The 19,336-nt window shown below is 54.4% G+C and overlaps 1 protein-coding gene across 3 annotated transcripts in view; it reads left to right on the top strand.

Annotated features, from left to right (window-relative positions):
- The window catches only part of EXOC6B (exocyst complex component 6B), a 220,723-nt gene extending 202,176 nt beyond the window's left edge, over nt 1-18,547 (top strand). For 2 of the 3 annotated variants that reach the window (XM_083757097.1, XM_083757098.1), the window contains 2 exons: nt 9,638-9,750; nt 14,016-18,547. In XM_083757097.1, coding sequence (XP_083613223.1) covers nt 9,638-9,750; nt 14,016-14,142 — 240 coding nt within the window. In that variant the 3' untranslated portion in view covers nt 14,143-18,547. The remainder of the gene's footprint in view (nt 1-9,637; nt 9,751-14,015) is intronic. The other variant, XR_014568506.1, reaches the window with a different exon arrangement.
- The last annotated feature ends 789 nt before the right edge of the window (nt 18,548-19,336 follow it).

The following is a 19,336-nucleotide window of genomic DNA, read 5'->3' as shown; positions in this document are numbered from 1 at the left end:
GGCAGCTTTACATATTAATTCTGATTCCCAAGGGACGTCTCCAGGGTTGGTGGTGATGATAAAATCCTGCTGGATATTCCAGGTTTCGGAAACATTCCTGGGTGCTTTCAAGCATTTGCCTTCAGCATTTGCAAATGGAGATGCTCTCCTCTCCCTTTTCAGAAACCTGACAGCTCTGCAAGCGGCGCCCGTGTTTGGCCAGGGCTACCGCTGGTGACAGGCCTTATTCACACCAGACAGGGCTCCTCCTTGCCCTCTCCAGTTCACAGCTTGTTTGCATTGAGGCTGCCGACAAGTCAGGCCAGACCCAGGGCTGCCTTTCCCCCTTGGCGTTCCCTTCCCACCCTGCTGCCCTCTGCCACTCACTTTGACACGCACTGACAGGTTACCTGAGGGCGGCTTCTTGGAGGCGGATGCTGGCGGCACAGGCGGCTGCTGCATTCGCTGCAGGCCAGGGACCGTAGGCCAGCACCTCCCCCAGTCCGTGCCCAGGATCTTCTCCCTCCCCCTTTTTTGCTGCCCTTTGATGTGCAACTTGAGGATGTCCCTGAAACCTGCCGGCTGGAGCTGTTTGTGCAATGAAGTTTGTGCAATGAGGTCCACCCCTCCGTGTGCCAAGGCTCATTGTTTCAGGCCTCTGCCTGGGCTTCTCGGCAGCTGCCATGATTGCAAGCGTGGTGGCGTTGCTCAAGGATGGATCCCCAGACTTTCATTTGGCGGGGGGCTGGGGAGGGAGGTGTCCTTTGCATCTCTTTCGTGAGTTGCACATGGGGAAGACAGTTGCTGGCAGGTCTGGTGGATTAATTAGTACAGAACCTAAAGGCTGTGGTTTGGAATCTCAGCCTCCCCCCATCCCCGGGAACTAGGAACGGATTCAAAAAGGATCCATGCTCGGTTAGTTCACATGTTGAAAAGTATATAGAATGGGAAGCTTCAGTTCACCTTTGCAGTTGTTGTTGTTGTTGTTGTTTGGAAACAAAAGGCTTTTGGTCACTGGCAGCCAAACTATGTAGGTAGCGCCAGCTGACTGGCTTATTTGAACCCAGATCTCACTGAATCTTGCATAAAATGGGGGCTCAGGGGTCTGGATCTCTCTTTCCTTTTTTTAATAACAGGGATGCAGAAGTTGGGGGGCAGATTTGGTCCTGCCGGCTGCTGTTACCTCCCGTCTGTGGTATCCCCCATTCCCACCCGCTGCCCCGGTGCTTTTCTCCAAGGCCAAGTCCGAGTCCAGAAGTGATCTGGGAGAGGGGTGGGGTGAGGGAATCAGGAGCTGGCCCAAAGAGACTTTGGGGGCCGCCCCTCTTTTGCTCTGAAACTGCCCCTTCCACCCTCTGCTTCTGGTGTGAGCCGGGTTCCAGCGGCCAAGTGGGCTGCCCTCGTCTCTCTTACTAGGCCTGTTTGCCTGGGCATGGCCTGGTTTGGCAGCCAGGGTGCCCCCTCCATCTCACTGTCTCCTGCGTTGTCAGCTCCTGCTCTGGGGTCCCCTCCCTCCGTGGCCAACTCTTGCTGCCACCCAACTCCGGGATGTGCCAGGCTGCCCCCCCCCCCGGCTTCCCTGGTGCACGTCACAGCGTTGTGCTTTGGGAATGGCGATGGGGACGAGTGAGTCTCTCCTCCCCTCCCCCCCACTTTAAAGCTGGCGGAGTCGCTGGCTGCGTGGCGCTGGAGTGTTTAAGCAATGCTACGTGACTGCGCTGGGGAGCAGCGAACAAGTTCAAGGCAAGGTGAAGCTCTTCTGAGATAATCTGAAAGTTCACTGGGAGGTGACAGCAGCAGCGTCAGTCCCATACAGACGGGAGGGGGTGAGGGAGAGGTCACCTCTTCCTCTCCTGCCCCACCCTCGCCGGGTAAACAAAAGGAACCTGCAGTTCACGGAGAACTTGGCATGCGCCAAACGGGAGCCGGGAATAGTTACCGACTACGCTGGGGTCCTTTACCCGGAGCCAGTGCTTTTCCCAGTGGCCGGGTGGGGTGGAGAACATGCCAGATCCAGCGATTTGGGGGGGGCCACCGTCTCATGGTTCTCAAGTATGGCAACAACCCTGGTTTAAACAGCCGACCTGATGCTGCAGAGACAAGGGAGGAGCCATGATTTTGATGGCAGATGAGATGACGCGGAGACGAATGGCAGAGGCCTCAGGGTTCGTTTCATGGGGACATCACACAGAGAGGGCATGAGAAGAGCCCTGCTGGATCAGGCCAGTAGTCATTCAGCATCCTCTTCTCAAAGGGGCCGACCAGACGCCCCAAAGGGAAACCTGCAAGTGGGATTTGAGCACAAGAGCGTTTCTCCTCTCTTGTGGCTTCCAGCCACTGAGATTCCGAAGCCTCGCTGCCCCATCCTGGCCAGGAGCCTTCCATGGGCCTCGCCTCCTCCATGAATTTGTCCGGTCCTCTTTTAAAGCCATCCAAGTTGGTGGCCATCCCTGCCTCCTGCAGGAACCATTTTCCCAGTTTCACTATTAGCTGCGTGAAGAAGGGATTTCTTTGGTCTGTCCTGAGTCTTCCAACAACCAGGGGTAATAGGATGCTGTCCATCATCTCTTGGGTGTTTGCAGGCAGAGAGGTGACGCTCAACTGATCTGTGGCTTTGCAACAGAGTGAATTTGGGCAGGGAGCAGGCAAGGGAGAGGGAGGTCAGTTCTGTGATCTATAGGGAGTGAGGGCATCCAGTCCCCTGAACCAGCGACAGGGGCATTGTGAAGGGAGACTTGCTCTCCTTCATCTCCCCATGTGGTTCTCCGTCCTGCCAGACCCTCCCCACCCTTTTGCTGACGCTGCCTGCCTGCCTCCCTCCGGAGCGGGCCCACTGCAGGAGGGAGCAGCTGAGCGGGGACCCTCCCCGTGGAATGTGGCTGCCGGCTGTCAGCTGCAGGTGCTGAGCTGCAGAGGCTGGCGACAGAGCCAGAGAACTCCTTGGCTCCTGAAGTCTGGAGAGAAAAATGCAAAGTATGAGAGCCAGAGAGAAAGCCCCTCCCCAGGTACTTCCCCCACTCCTGGTCCTTAGGACCTTCCTGGGATTGCCCTTAGGGATAACACTTCTCAGCCTTTGGTGCCATTGGCTAGAGCCTCTGCTCAGGGTCCGTCCCCCCCTCAGGCCAGGGTCAGGCCAGGCTTCCAGAACTGGTCAGGGGGTTAGGGCTCCAGGGGGTTAGGATGAGGGGCGGGGGGCCTCCTGTATTCCCCCACCCACCCAGCCCATCATCCCTTCCTGGCTGGCAGTGCCTCTCCAGCATCCTGGGCAGGAAAACACACCAAGCGTTGAAAGCATGTGACTTCCCTCTCTTGCAAAGGATCATGGGAACTATAGTTCCCTAAGGGTGCTGGGAATTGGAGCTCTGTGAGGGGAGAGGGGGAGCCAGGTTGGGTAATCATTGCCAGCACCTGTTCCTCCAGCGCAAGGATGGAAGCCTTCTTCCCTTCCCCCTCTGCCACTGAGCTGTGGACCCTTCATAAGCGCATAAGAAGAGCCTACTGGATCCGGCCCATGGTCCACGGAGTAATTGTGCACCCATCTTGTGAACTGTCCTGAGATCTTCGGATGAAGGGCAGTGTATAAATCTGATAAATAAAAGCAAATTAAAACGTCCAGCATCCTGTCCTCCCGGTGGCTGAGCAGTTGCCCCAATGGGAAGCTCCAGAGCAGGATCTGAGCACAAGAGCCATTCTCCCCACCTGTGGATTCCAGCCCTGCAGCTCTTTAGAGGGGCAAACAGGCAACGGTGTGGCAGGTCCAAATCTCCACCCTGCAAGGACGGGAGCCGCGGACGAAGGAGGCTGGCGTGTCTGGGAGCTGGACCAGCCTGCTCTGTAAGCCTGCAGAACAAAGGCGCTTGCGGGCCTCTCCTCCTTAAGAGCCGTTTCAACACCAAGGCCTGAAAACGCGAGTGGTCAGAAGAGACTCTCCGGTTGCCTTCTCACAATAACACTTTGGAGTTACTGGAAACAGAGCGCGATTCCTGGGAATAAATTTATGAGCATTTACAGATGGAAAAATGGCAGAGCTCGTCGGCAGCAAGTGCAGATGTGAAGGTTTCTGGACTCCATCCACTGGAACCCTAATTTAATAAAGACAGGAGCCTAAAAACAGGCAGAGGACATCCAAAAATAATCGAGATGATGGGGGGGGGAGAGGTACGGGTGTGAGTGGACGGAGGGGTTTGTGCTGTTAAACTCCGTCTCTCTCTCTCTCTCTCTCTCTCTCTCTCTCTCTCTCTCTCTCTCCTGCCCCCGACTTGAATCCTTCCAGGTTTCTCCTTGGAGCCTTTCGAGGATTGTCTGAGGATATAAACAGATGTCCTTGGCCACAATCCGGCCTCTTGAAAACCAGCAGGCAGTAATTCGGGGAGCTGTCATCTGACGCCTCAGCAGCTACCCTTCCTGGCTCACCAAGGACACATGCCAGCCCCTCTCCCTCTCTCACATAGATCTCCTGGCCATGGAACTTCTGAGTCACCCCCGGGGGATCTGCAGAGGGGGCCACAGAGCTCTTGGTTCAATCCTGGCCCCCCCTTCCATGTCCAGCCCCTTCTCAGCACAACACAAGGGGGTGAAGTGCTGGCATCATAGGAGCCAACTCCTAGGGACCAAGGTCCGTTTGCCCCCCCAATAAAATATTTGAGGGGGCTGCCCCCCCCAAATTGATGAGCATTGCTATTCAAATGGTGTATGTGTGCTGTGTCATGTGATCAGTTGTGTGGGGTGGGGCTTACTCCCCCCCCCCCCATATTTTATTGAGGTTGGCACCCTGGCTGGGATGAACTCTAGCAAGGTCAAGATGGCATGCTATGTTCATCATAGAATAGCCAAGGGGGGCGTTTCTGGAGTTTGGTCCCCTGTTCCTCTATGCTCGCTGCATGGATCCATTTCCAGCCTCTGATGAGCATCCCTGTGCAATTCATGTGCTCCCAGGCATTTGCTTGTTTCATTCACACATTGCGTTTGCCTACCTAAAATGTGTGATGTGCAAACTGGCCTTGGGACTGACTTCGGATTAAGTGTACAACCAGTGGGTGGGGGTGGGGAGGCGTTGCCAGACTTTTAGGGTGTCTGTAGCTAGTCGGGTGCCCCTTCTCCTGGTTGTGGGAAGAGCGACAGCCTATAAGGCCCTAAGGGGGTCTCAGGTGTGCAGCTGGAGCCACGAGAGGTGAACTTGGGGACGAGTCTGCTCAGCCTTTGGGAGGAAGCCTCACGGAAACCAGAGAAGACCCAAAGGCTTCACCTCCGAAAGATCAAGTGTTTGCTTCCGGGCCGCCTTTTCGTCTGCTAATTGGAATGGACTGGAATTGGCGGTGTGGTGGTGGTCTTGCTAGTTGGCAATGAATCACATTGCAAGGTTTTTAGTTCCTCCTCACTGGTTCACCTCCCCATTTATCCTCTTTTCCACCAGGGATTTTTTCTGGGAGAGCAGTCTCCCCTTTTTGGGCAGGGGGCTCACCAGTGTGGACTCGCTGCCCACTTGCTGTGCAGGGCGCCACGCTGTCATGGTTGCTGTCATGGGGGGGGTGCTGGATCCCAGTCCCCAGAGGATTAAGCCTCTTTCCAAAATCACCACCAACAAGGGCAGGGTGTGCTCTGTGGTCCAGGCAAGCTGAGGTCAAGCACTGAGAACTGGTCTCAGTCCAGCTGGACATCCAGGGTCCAGGTCAGGCCACAGTCTGGGGTCGAAGGAGATGAAACCAGGCTCAAGAGCAAGGAGCTCAAGACTCCTGTTGCTTCCTGCAAACAGAAGGCTCAAGAGCAAGGCCTCATATCCTCTGGCTCCTTAGACTATGCCCCAACCCAAAACTGTTGGTGGGGAAGGTATTTAAGGGCATCACTTACTCATGAGGAGGTCCTTAATTTGGGAGCCTTACACATCAGCCCTGGGTCTGTGGACACATGCTGTGGCTTTGCTTTTTGGTCCGGACCAGAATTTTCGGTGCTGGCGCTCCACCACCTTCTCCTGATAGGACCTCACCGTTGGTTCTGGGGAACCCTGCCTGCTCCCCAAGCTGTGGGGTGGCTGCTTCACCCTCCAAGGACTGCATGTCTGGGATCAGGTCAGGGCCAGGCATGGCGATGAGTTTCTCGTTGCAGTTCTGGCTGAAACAATGCTTGATTTGGAGTCTTGGATTTGACAGTAGCGTATCTCCGTGGCTGTGGGTGGTCTCCGGGATGGGGATGACGTGGCAGGGAGTAGCTCCGCGATGAGAAGGTCATGTGTCAGAAGCAGCAGCCTTGTAGATCCACCTGGGATGTCTCTGGGCTGGAGAGCTTTTAATTGTGGCTGGTACTGTTTTAACCAAACCTGTATAGATGTGCCAGTGTCGAACTGGCAGAGAGATTGACGTATTCAATGCAAGCTAATTGCATTGTGCTTAATGGGATTCTTGCACTTTGTTACTCGTTAGGACAGGCTTGCATGCAAACCTCCTCCCCTCTCCCCTTTTTCAAATGTTTGTGTGACTCTGGGAAGCCAGTGATGGCAAAGGCTGGGGGCTTTGGGAGGGAAGTTGGTGTGCTGTGACCAGGAGGAAGGAGTGTTTCAGGGCCAGAGTGGCAAGGCTGCTCCTCAAGGGATTGGGCCCAGGCACCCTTGCACCTCCTCATGAGGAGACTTGGGGAGAGAGCTGCACTGCCTAGCCCCTGAAGATGGCTCTGGTTTTCTGATTGTAGCCCAGGGGTCAGCATACTTTTTCCACAGGGGGCCAGTCCACTGTCCCTTAGACCTGGTGGGGGGCTAGACTATATTTTGAAAGAACCCCCCCACCTCTCCCCTCCCTTCACCACAGCACCAGTCGAGCCCCAGTGGCTGCTTACCTGTGCCTTGCGAGCGGCAGCGGCTGGCGGCGACGGCAGCGGAGGGACGATGAGTGGCACAAAAGGGCTGCCTCCGTCCGGAGAGGGGCTGCTTAAAATGGCACTCAGCCAACCGCGGCTCAGCAAAGCCCAGCCCCCTTCCTCCTCTAGGCAGGGCAGGGAGAAGCCAGGAGGAGGGGGGAGGGAGGGAGGAGGTGCCGCTGCGGTGTGTGTGAGGGGGGCGGGGAATGGTGCAGCCCAAACAATCAGAATCCCCATGCCAATCCACGTGGCAATTCCCGGACCGTCTGTGGGCCTGCTCCAGAGGGCAATTGGGCCGGGTCTGGCCCCCTGGCCTTAGTTTGCCAACCCATGCTGTAGCACAATGAAGGGCTGAACCTAAGAAGAGCCTTGCAGGATCCGGCCAGTGGTCTGTTTAGTCCACCATCCTGTTCCTGCAGGGACTAACCAGATGCAGGATTCAAGCATGCCTCTCCTGTGCTTTAAAAACCAACTGGGTTTAAGAGCATCGCTGCCTCCAGCTATGGACGCAGAATATAGTCATCAAGGCTAGTAGCTGTCAGTGGCCTTCTCCTTCATGAATGGACCCAATCCTCCATTGAAGACATCCAAGTTGGAGGATGAAGTTGGGGGTGTCAGTCAGCTTGCGGGACGGGGTCTGCTGCATGCAGCATCTTGGGGTGAAATGGAAGGTTGTGATTGAAGGCCTCCCCCCCCCCCCCCGAGAGTGCAATCCCAGGTCTTGGAAGAGCTTCTGACGGACGATCTGGCACTGAAAACACCTTGAACTCTCCGGGACCTCTCCCTCTCTTCCCCACCCAGCCAGCCGCCTTGTCTCCCTGACATGCACCAGGTTTACGGTCACCGCCGTCCCTCCTGCACGTCTTTCTGCCGGTGCTCACGGCATGCAGAAACACCGGCAGCCGCAGCGCTTGAGCCACGCAGCCCCCACTGAACTTGCAAACTGCGGCTCCCCCCCTCCCCCCCCCGCCCTGGTGCGCTCTGGGCTGTCAAGTTTGATTTATGGAGCTGCACCGCCGACTCTCTGGTTTGAAGAATTAATGGTATTTGCATATTTTTATTTTGGAATCTGCCCCAGAAGGTGGCTGCCAGAATGCGTGGAGGAGCCTGGGCTTCAGGGATGCCCTTGTGCAAAAGGCTCTTCTCTCCCCCCCCCCCTCTGCCCCCGATTTAGTTGCGGAGGTGAAAAGTTTAAACAGTAAAACCAATAAAACCGCATTTATGTGACAGATAAATCGTCTTGCATTGTCAGAGTTCCTGGCGAGAGAACTTCCCGCCCCTCTGGTTGCTCTACGAGCGCAGCAGCCGCCCTGCGCGAGGGGAAGGAGGGAGCCCTCGGAGGCATCGCAAGCCAGAGGCCGCGTGTCCACAAGATGGATAGGGCTCAACGGCTGTAAAACACACAGGCCATCCATCACTGCCGCTCCCCTTCGCGGCGCTGGGGTGAGGCGAGCCCAAGGAGGAAGCCGCTCTCTGCTCCCCAGGGGGATGCGCTGGAGGAGGGCGCCCGGTGGCGCAGAGCAGAGGGACACCACAATCACCAGAGGACAAATTGGCCTGACCCTGGCTCCTCTGCCCGTAGGCCCAAGGCTCGGGGGGTGGGCTCTGCAGACGGATCTGAGGGTGTCCAAAATGCACGGCTTGCAGACTCTGCTTAGTTGTGACCACGAGGCGGGAGGCTGTCACCCTGTTCTCTGGGCTTCTGCACACTTTGCGCAGAGTGGCTTCTCGCACGGCAGTGCCACCATCCCTTTCTGCCACCCTCCTCCTGCGCATTGTGCCATAAGAAACTCCAGTGCCACATTCCCAGGCCTGGTGCCCCCTGCTAAACTACAGGTCTCATCGGCCCTTACAGAGTTGTAGTACGAAACACCTGGCAGGAACCAGGTTGGCAAAAGCTGTTTGACCGCAACAAGGGCAGGGTGGTGCCTCAAATGGCGTCTGCACAGCTCTGGTCATTGCCAGCTTGATTTATCTTCTTTGGGGTCCAGGCCCCGAGGGAAAGGTGTTTTCCTGAGGAGCCCAAGGCTCATGTGTAGAGATTTCCAGTTTGTGGTGTAACAGTTAACCTTTGAAAACACAAATAAACTTTTCTCTAAGTGAGAATAAGGCACCTTTGCTCCTCTATGCCCTGTTACACCCCAAGCCATCGGGCCAAGGGACGTGTATTTCCTTTCGGATGCAGAGTTCCTGTTCCTCTTCCGCCCAAGGCTGCCTCTGGAGAGGGAAGCACCCCCTCTGTGGCGCTTGGTTTTTCAGGGAGCCAGGGCATGGTTGGCACAGCCTTTTCTGCCCCTTGGCTACCCTGGATTCTTGATCCTTTGTTCCTCCTGCTCAGCCCCACTTTGCCCCTGGTTTCCTGCGCCAGTCATCTTTCCCTTCCACTGCCCCAACCCCACAGCCCAGGCCTGACCGCCTGCTTGCTCCCCTTGGAAGCAGAAACACACTGAACCGGATCCTCCTTTCCTTTTGCCTCCCTGCCTCTGTAGCACTTTGTGAGTGCAGACTGCCTTGGGTCGGAAAACATGATAGAATTGGGGGTGGGGGTGGGAACACACTCACCCTTGCCAACCCTGCCCAGCCCCCTTCCCCAGAAAGAATATCCCAGTTCTCAAAGCATCCTTGCCAGTGGACCTCCTGACAGCCCTGTGTGGTGGGCTGCTGGCATTCCCATTTTACAGGTGAGGCAGTGGGGCAGGGGGCCCCTGGCAAAGACCAGAGCCAAGGGCATCAGCAGCCCCTCCTCCGAATATGTGCCCCCCCTCCACCGTGTTGCTCTTAGCTGTGACCTGTTTCTCTCTGTGTGTTTCAGCTCTTAGATCTGTTTCTCCAGTGGGATTGGTCTACATACCTGGCCGACTACGGGCAGCCGACCTGCAAATACCTTCGCGTGAATCCCACAACGGCGCTGATCTTGCTGGAAAAGTGAGTGCCCCAGCCGAGACATCCTTCCGATGGCTTCCTGGCTTGCTTTGACAAGCAGTCGCGTTCCCTCTGGTGGCTCCTTCCATCGCCTCCGCTGCCTGGCCCAGGCTTCCAGGAGGGAGGAGGGTGGCTGCTGCTGCTGCTGCTTGCGCTGAGGCTGCTGGGCTGCTGAGCACCCCTTGCCCTCTGCCCCGGAGCCTCTTGCCATGGCTGTGGCGTGTTTATGCTGTGCTGTGTGTCTTGCGCAGGGGTGAGTTCCCTGCCGCCGCTGGTTGTCTTCGCTTTGTGTGTGCGCATGGGGCGGTCAGAGTGAGCTGGCTGGCAGAAGTGTGCAGAAATCACCAGGGCTCCACACAGAGGTGTGCGCAAACAGACCGCTCTGCACATTGGGGCATTGCCAGAGCATGTTGGACAGTGAGAATCGAACACAGACTTCTCCCACATCGCCCCATTAAACTGCAAAACCTTTGCTTCCAGTTCATATTCATTTAATTATAAGAAGGCATGAATTGATCGATTGAAGAATGCAACATACAAATGAAATCAGGAAATTTAGAAACAGGTATATATAACTGATACACTTCATTGGCTAGGCAACCTGACTGACATTGTCCTTGTGTGTGAGATGCCCAGTTCTTCTTGGAGAGGGTGCGGATTGGCCAAGCATGCAAAATCCCTCTTAATGGCACCATTTCATGTCGCTCCCCCCATGGGAATGAACGCAGTTGCCAATGCTGATGCAGGTTCCCTACTGAATTCGCACTCGCCACTGCTGTTGTCACCAGGAGGTGCTTCTTTGCCTCCCCCGGTGGCTTGGCACGCTGGATTTGAAAAGTGGTTCTCAATTCCACACAGCTGGGTGTTGAGGAACGGGATCCCTGCCCTTCTCTCTTCGACTGGGCAGCAGCCAATCAATTTTGGGGAGGATTCTGGGTGCTCTGCAATTGCGCCAGTACAACAGGGGTGGGTATCCTTTTGGCCCAGTGGACCACGTCTTTATCTCCTTCCACCGGCCAACTTTGGCAGGTGGGCAAGACCTGGGTCAGCCCCCAGAAGTCATAATGGACGCCTGTCAAAGCACAGCACTTCCTGCTCTGACTTCCTTCCTTTGTGCTGCTCATCCTTTTGCCCGCCCACCTGGGTGATGCTTCCTGGCTTGGGCAGAGGAGCCTCCCTGGGCAAAATGGCGCCATGCCTCTCCCCAGGGACTCCTTGCTGCATTCCCCTCTCGCTTAGCTGCTCTGGGACCCAGCTCAGAGCATGTGTGTCAAAGTCCTGGCTTGGCTGCTGGTGGCGGATCCTTGCTGCTCGGTCATCCCACCTCCCTCCCTCCCTCCCTCCCTCCCTCCCTCCCTCCCTCCCTCCATCTCTCGGGACCAGAATGGCTTGCAGAGTCCCTGGAGTAGTTTTGCCCAGGCGGCCAGAGAAGCCACTTCTTAACTCCTCTCTCGGTTTCTCTCTCTCTCTTTCTCCTTCCTCACTTCCACAGGATATCACGAGAGTAAGTATGTGGCTCGATTGGGGGCTCCTTTAGTTTTCTTCCCTGTGAGTCCTTTTATTGTGCAATTTAAGCGGAGCACTCAGTGGGCGCAAGGCGCCAGGTCCTTCTGGAAGCAGCCCCTCCTGGTAACTCTATCATCTCCAGTCCGCTAATTGCCATTTCAAGCGGAATGGCAATTTCAGCCAGGGTTGCTTTGTATTTAGAGATGAGCTTCCAACAAAACGTGGGGCGGTTTGATGAGGGTTTTGGCGGAGGGTTTTGGCAAAGGCGTCTGGCCATTAATTCCCTCCTACCTGCGCTGTTATTTGTAGCCCGATAGCCCCACAGGGAGACCCAGCCGGGTACCAAGACCCTCTCGTCAGGCTTCTAGCGCACACTCGTATGTCCCCCACCAATCCCATAATTTATTCCTGATGTTCCAATGGTGGGTTGCCTGGCGTGGAGCAGCCTAGCCCAGTCCAGAGCCTTCCAGATGTTTTGGACTACAACTCCCATGACTCCCAGTCAGCTTGACCAAAACATCTGGAAGGTGCTGGGTTGGGCTAGGCTGCCGTAGCCCCACACACATTGGCATTTCCCGCCCCATGCGTGAAGGCAGTTTCCCTACTGAGAAGTTTAAAAATGTGTGTTTGTAGGCAGCCAGGACCACACTTCTTAATGTCAAAAATTCCACACCCAAATAAAAGACGGATGTGCTCAAGAGATGTTTGCTGTTGACCCCTTTTTCTGGGGGCTGTAACTGCTGAGTAATTGGAGACCAAGGAAGGGCATAAGACAGAGGATTTCTACCTTCTTGGGTCCACGGCTCCCTTGACCAACTACATTCTTTCTGTGGCACCCCTGTGGGGCTCAGGAGCCCAGTTAGGTCACCCCTTGCCTTCAGAGCTGGCAGGCTCTCACCCTTTTTTGAACACCTTCCCTTGCGGAGTGTGCCCTCCTCTCCTCTCCCTGGGAGTCCTCTGGGCAGCCACTGCTGCTGTCCCTGGTCTCTGAGTTGCCCCCCAACCCTCTCCCAAAGAGAGGTGCTTCTCACAGGCACCATTCACCTGCAGAGCTTATAGCCAGGGCTGCTGCAGTAAACGTCTGTGCAAGACTTTGGGAGGCAAGAGGGCACCAGAGGAGGGAGGGAAGGAAAGAAAGAGGGACAGAGGCCAGTGTTGCCCGTGGCACCCCTGACCAGTGTTCAAGGCACCCCAGGGGGCCAAGGCACACTGGTTGGAAACCACTGGCCTAAGAAGTTTTACTGAGCCCTCTCCCTTGTCTAAGGAAGCCCACTTCATGCCTTCAGAAATCTGTCTTGTGCACCTTTCGTCAATTGGGTACCTTCCTGAATTCATGGGATCTGGAGGGCAGCGGTATATGGTATCAATTCCCTCTGACAGCCCAGGGAGCCACCACAACCCAGTCCCCAAAGCTCTGTCATGTGTTGCAGCCTCAGGGCCTCACATATCACCTACCCGCCCTGGGCAACGCAGAGAGCTGAGGGCTGAATCCTTAGGGGCAGGATAACCCCCTCTCTGGAAGCAGGGGCAGACCCCAATTTGCTTTGTCCATTAGAAGTGCTATTATTATTTCATAAAACACACAGCATTTGATTTTTTTAAAAAAAGCTCACGGTGGTTTACAGAAAATGTAAAGCAGTAGCATTATCCCTGAGGAAAATGAACAATAATTTATGACTTTCAGGAATTTAAAATAATGATTTACTAAAAACAGATTAAGATTCGCACCAGCTTTCTAAACATCTGGGTAGGCTTTTTTAAACTGAAAGGCTTTTAGCAGGCGCCAGAAAGAGTACAGTGAATGTGGGAAAGTTCAGGGAGGCAGGAGAGGATATATTATTTATTAATATCCTTCCTAACTTACGCTAGCAAGTTCTATAACTTAGCAAAGTTTTATATTCCCCTTTAAACGCACAGCGGGTAGCTGGTTGCAGGCTTGTTTAAGCCTCTCAATATTAGTGACCTGGTAAGTTCCCTTATATCCCTCTTAAAAGAGTAAACATGCCACAATCTTGTGTAAAGTATATAAAAGTAGTTTACTCACATTCTGCTCACAGTGGGATCCCTGAAGGCAGACTTAGTTACAAAGTATATACATGTGGATCTACCCCATAATGGGGGGTTAATCCCAGTGACTGCAGACTGGCACTCACTGCTGTTGACACAACGAAAGGAAGATGGGGGGGGGGAGGGAGGAGGGCTGTGTGCCTTGTGCTTTTGTTACCTGCACAGGTAAGGTCACGCCCACCTCTAGTCACATGCAAGAGGAGGTATGTCCCAATCCAGGAGGAAACAGGAAATTTTCGACTGACTGGACCAACCATCCCCTTGCATGTCCACTCTAAGAAAACAAGGAATGTTGTCTTTGACTGCTACTTATGTATCACATCCCACAGTGAAGACACCTGCCTGGTGCCCAGAGGCAGGGAGTTCCAAAGTTCCACTAAAATATGGAGTTCTTACAAATGCAGAAGGGGTATTTGTGGCACCCGTGGCAGAGCCAGTTCTGCGGTCGATTGGGCGCACGTGGCGAAAGTCAATCATGTTGCTTCATGGGTGAGGGAGGGTGAATAAAAGGGCCCCTTTGGCACCTGGGCGAAGGGGGCTCTGTCTCTCTCAGCTGCCCCTTCCCCAGCAGCGGAAGGGGGGCACAGGGGCACCGGCTGGCATTGCTGTGGGCCAAGGGAGCCCCGGAGGCCGGGTGCCTGGGCAGCCTTTAAGCCTGCGAGGCAGTGACGCTCTGGCTTTCCCTCCCTGCGCAGGATGAAGGACACGAGCCGCAAGAACAACGTCTTTGCACAGTTCCGGAAGAACGAGCGGGACAAGCAGAAGCTGATTGACACGGTGGCCAAGCAGCTGCGAGGCCTCATCAACACCCACCACTCGTGAGGCGGGGGCCGGGCAGGGCCACGCGGCTGCCTGGGTGGGGCTTGGGAAATGCTGGGGGGGTGCCCAGCGGCACACAGAGGAGGCTTGTCCGGGCACCAGCGCGCCCTCCTCGCGGAGCCCTTCCTCGTGGACAAACGTGGCTGCTGGAGGGGAAGGAGAGGCGAGGGCCTGGCAGGCACCAACTCTTCATGCGTCGTTGTCCTCTTCCCAGGATTTGAGGCCTCTTCGTCAAGACCGGGACATGATCCAGGAACCCAAAGCCCCGTAAACTCCTTCCAGAAGCCAAATGCAGTGGGTCCATCGCTCTGGTGTTTGGTGACAGCGTCGGGTTTGTTTTTTTTAAAGGGTTGGGGCTCCAAACGTGCCTCAGCAAAGAGACATTTTATTTGCCTGCAATGTGGAATTGGTTGTTTGGGGTGTGGCTGTAGCAGGAGGATCGGCTGAGGGTCTTTTCCCATGGCTGGTTGGTGGTGATGTTTGCATGGCGAAGCCTCCGTTGCTGGGCATCTTGGCAAGGCAGCTGGCATCCCCTGTGCTCCAAACACCTGGCTTTGTATTTTCCAGAAAGCAGCGCACTGCAGTGTTTAGAGCGTCCCTTTGTGATGTCGCAACTGACAGCTGAGAGGGGCGTTCACAACTCCAGGGGGAAAGAGCTGAGCGAATTGGCCCTTACACTTCCTGGGAGAGCAGAGAGACACACAACTTTGCGTACACACACACACACACACACACACACCCTTTCAACTCTGGCTGTTTGCAAATCGTATTTCAATTCTCACTGCATGCCTACAGTCATTTCATTGAGGAATGAGGAACGGAGATATTTGAGCAGTGTAATTTCGGTGTGGGTTCTGTTTATCCATTAAGGCAGGCAAGGGGATCTGCTGGGATCAACCCCTTCCCCATATGGCTGCCCGGGGAGAGGAAGTTTTTGTGGGTCAGACTGGCCTCTAGTTGGGGGGGGGGGGGAGGCTGTTTTCCTTCCACTGCCTTGCCCATCCTACCTGGGGCATTGGCTTCCCTGGCCCTTTCCACTTTGCTCTCCTGACACTATTTTTAAATGTTTCTTTGCCTGTAAGTTCAGCAGCGTCCCCCAGGGGTGCATTTCTAAGGGTTTGCCCACATTAGGGGTGCCTGAGCCCCACTTTATAAGCAGGTCCGCCATGCTTCTTTCCATGCTGCCTGCAGCTACGGAGGGGCAGCCATGAGGCTTGTGGGAATGAGGTGGAAGAGTCTTCCTTTAAAATAAAACCTTGTCCTAGCAGAATCTCACAGCCAGAAGGAGGGGCCCCTCCCAGTCCTGCCTGGCAAAGGGGGTGGCTGGCTTGTGCCAGGCTTGTGGCCGCAGTGGGAAATGTGGGGGTGTGAGCCATTGGGCAGCTCTGCTTACATCAGGCTAGGAAAGGTGGGTTGCCAGCCGAGTGCCAGTGGGCAGCTTGCCCAGCCATGGGTGGCACAGGTGGGCAGTGCCCGCTGGGAAAAATGGGAAGGGGGGCTGCCCCCCATTGCAGGGCACAATTCCTGCCTATCCAGTTACACTCGTGCAGGAAATGTTCCTAGTGGCATGGGGAGGGGGTTGCTCCCTGCCCTGAGCTCCCTTGAGCCCTCAAAGAGGTGGGGGGGGGCTTCTTACTGGGCCTCCTGAAGTAAAAGATCTGGTGGTCCCAAATTTCTGCATGATCCTTGCAGGCATCGGAATCAGTCAGGACTCCAATGGAAGACAAAAGCCCAACAGAAGCAGGGAAAGTTTGTGTGTGTGTGTGTCGTGAGATGATGTCTATAGATGGAGTGGATGTGGTTGGGAACTGCCCAAAAACCTCCCTGTCTAGAGGACCACATGAGTCCCCCTCACCATTTTGCCTTGTCCGCCTCTGTCCCTATAAGGCGGGGGTTCTCTTTCCACTGCCAAAGGCAGAAGAGACTGGAGCAGGGGGTGTGTGTGGCTTTGGGTCCATCCGATGTTTTTGATTTGGATGTTTCTCCCACATCCTCCGGAATCTCCCCCCTCCGGACAGACATCACCTGTGGGGGGGGGGGATTTGATGGCCATTTCCGGCTCAAGTTCCTTTTGGACGCAGCGACCGCAGGTGTTCCATGCCCTCTTATGTTTGGGGGCACAAAAGGGAAAGGGGGTGATCTCCGCAAGAGGATCTTCCCCCCCCCCCAGTTGAACTGGTGCAGGTAGATTTGTCCCTCCATGGTGAATCTTTGTTCTGTTCTTCTGACCAGGTCTCTTTGGCGTGGGGTGGGGTGAAGCCGGCAACAGGGGATGGGAGGAGCGAGGGGGGTGAAGCAGTTCTCTGCGAAACTGACACCAGGTCACCAGGGGTGTGTGGTTGGGGTTCCTGTCCTGGGAGTAGTTGCAGCACTGAAAAAGGGGGAAAGCCGGACGGCAGGCAGGCCTGGACTTCGAAGGCTTCCCAGTTCCCAAGCTGGCTGCTTCCAGACGAGGCCTCAGTTTGTGCGAGGACCCAACATGTTCCTTTTGCTTTCCTGAGCAAAAGCCAGAAGGGAGACTCCGCTGGAGACCCCAGCCGGCCACGAATATCCCACAGCCTCCGACCAGGCCCTCCTTCCAGCCTCCACAGTGCTCAATGGAAAGAGGGTTCCCGGATCTGGGTGGGACCGACATATCCACAGAGCAGCCCAAACTGAACCCCTCCTGGCCCTGATCTGGAGAAAAGGCTGCTTGGCGTGAGAAGGGGGGAAGCCCCTCTGGAGCTAAAGGAGATATTTGATCTGAGTGTCCGGTTTCAGTAGGGTCCAACTCCAAACCGCCCGTCGCATAACGGGGATGAGAAACGGAATTTTGGTGCTCTGCTCCCAATTAGCATTTTGTTCCAGGCAATACAGTCCCACCCCTTCAAAAGGGAATTAATCATTGCGGCAGAGCGAGCGAGAGTGAGTCGGCTTCCTTTAGAGAAGCAAAGCGGGAGAACGTTTTCTGGTTTTTTAAAAAAGAAATCCCCGTGAATGAATTGCCTCCTCCGCAGTTCATTGTTTGATACTGAGAGACGGGTGAGAAGTATCATTATTAATAGGAGAATAAGTGGGGGTGTGTGTGTGAAGAACAGCCACCAGCCTTTGGATACCCGGGCAATCTGAGCAGAAACCTGCTGGGGCAGGGGGCTAGGGGGTGGTGCCCAGGCATTCCCTGCAGAATTGCAGGCGGGGTCCTGGGGCAGATCTGTTGGGGTCTGCCATGCAGCCCCTCAGAGTGGCAAAGCGGGCTTAGTCCTGGCTGCTCCGTCCTCTTCCCTTTAAGACTTGAGGGTGGCAGGACTGGCGAAATGCTCTTGGGCGCCCCGTATACGGGCACCCCGTGTACAAGTGCACTGGCCCTCCTGCAGGGGCTTGTAGCTGCTCTAGAAGGGGGGCCTTTCCTGCACAGCCTCGTCCTTCGCAGGGACCTCTCCTGCCCACATCCTTCCTGTCAACACTTTGCTGGAGATCAAAGCAAAAGTTCTTTGCTGGTTTTGCACTTGGGTTAAATCTGACCCCACTTTTCAAACTCACAAGGGAAAAAAGAAAAACCCCTCTCCATTGTATTGTTGCTGTTTGTGTTTTTTTTGTTTTAAAATATTCCTTTTGTATGTAGGTATTTTTTAAACTGTTACTATTTTTTTTAAAGCCGGGCTCTTTGTTCCTGCAGAAACCGTTTCCATTAAGGGCTTGCAAATGTGATCGTACTGGGGTGGTTGCAAGGAAGCAAATGCTTTAGTGCCACTGTCTGGGAATCTGGCCGTTCAGGGCAGGTGGTCAAGAGTAGGCGAATGGTTTGGCCTCTCCTGGGGCCTCTAGAAGCAAGTAGTGCCCGTCCTTTTGGCTTGACACACGGACCATCGCATGAGCCGCCTCTCTCATGGCCCATTTTTGGTGGAGCCGTCTTCTGAGCACTGTAACAGCGACGGCATAATTCACCACAAACCTGGAAGTCCTTTGAGAAGTGGCTTGCACCAGGCGTTGGGTCTCAACCACATAGCACATCTTAGAAGCAGTCAGAAGACCACTTGTTTGTGGCCCCAAAACTACCACAACCCCACCCAACACATGAGCTTCTCGGTAGTACGTTTATTAATTGCTCATTTATCTGTGTGCTTTTTTATTTTCTGGGTGTCTTCCGTTTTTTTATTTTGAGGGGAGTATTTTGTAAACTAATGTGGTGAAAACAGCTTTTTTTGCACAAGTCATTGCACAAAAAGGGTGAAATGTTTAGTACATTTTAAGTTTTAACTTTAAAGGGATTTCTATTGGAGAGGGCTAGAACAGCTACTGATCTTAAGAAGGGGGGAAACGGGGGCTGCATGGGGCTGCTGTCTGAATGGCATTAGATATTTTAGCATGTTGATTTGAACTGTACATTTATTATTCTGTCGTAATTTTTATTAAAAACCATGTCATCCAAGAGTGTGAGTGTGCGCTTTTGTCTGAGCACCTCTCACTGGGTTGCACGCAAGTCTCTCACTCACAAAATCCACCTCGCTCTCTCCCTGCACTTGAATCTGGCTTTTATAGTAAGGAGAAATCTTGTGGCTCCCTTAAAGAAACGATTCCCCCCCCCCCCGCCACTTGTTTTATTTGAATAATAATTTGTACCTTCCTGTGCAAACCAAATTAGTTATTTTAAAAGGTAAGAACGTGAAGGCAAAAAGTTAGCCTCACCATCTTCCCCTTTGCAGATGCCCCACCCTTGCCCCCCACCTGGCCAAGGGTCTGCCTGTGGAATCGATGGGCACCAACAAAAACCGCTCACTTAACATGGGAGCGAGGCAGAGCTGAAGATCCAGGTAGAGAGTAGTTTGATAATCCCAGCAAACACCTCTGGTATGTGAATTCTGAATCAATCGAACTGATGGCACATATTTTGAATACCTGCCATTCAGAGGCATCATTCAGACAGCATCTTAAAAAGCAGAGACATCATCTTGACGACAAAGGTCCGTATAGTGAAAGCTATGGTTTCCCTAGTAGTGATGTATGGAAGTGAGAGGTGGACCATCAAGAAGGCTGATCGCTGAAGAATTGATGCTTTTGAATTATGGTGCTGGAGGAGACTCTTGAGAGTCCCATGGACTGCAAGAAGATCATTCTGAAGGAAATCAGCCCTGAGTGCTCACTGGAAGGACAGATCCTGAAGCTGAGGCTCCAAGACTTTGGCCACCTCATGAGAAGAGAAGACTGCCTGGAAAAGACC

Source organism: Podarcis gaigeae (genome assembly GCF_964106915.1).
Source record: "Podarcis gaigeae genome assembly, chromosome: 9".
In the NCBI taxonomy this organism is placed as follows: Eukaryota; Metazoa; Chordata; class Lepidosauria; order Squamata; family Lacertidae; genus Podarcis; species Podarcis gaigeae.
The sequence above is the reverse complement of the archived record's forward strand: the minus strand, read 5'-3'. Positions and strand labels throughout refer to the sequence as shown.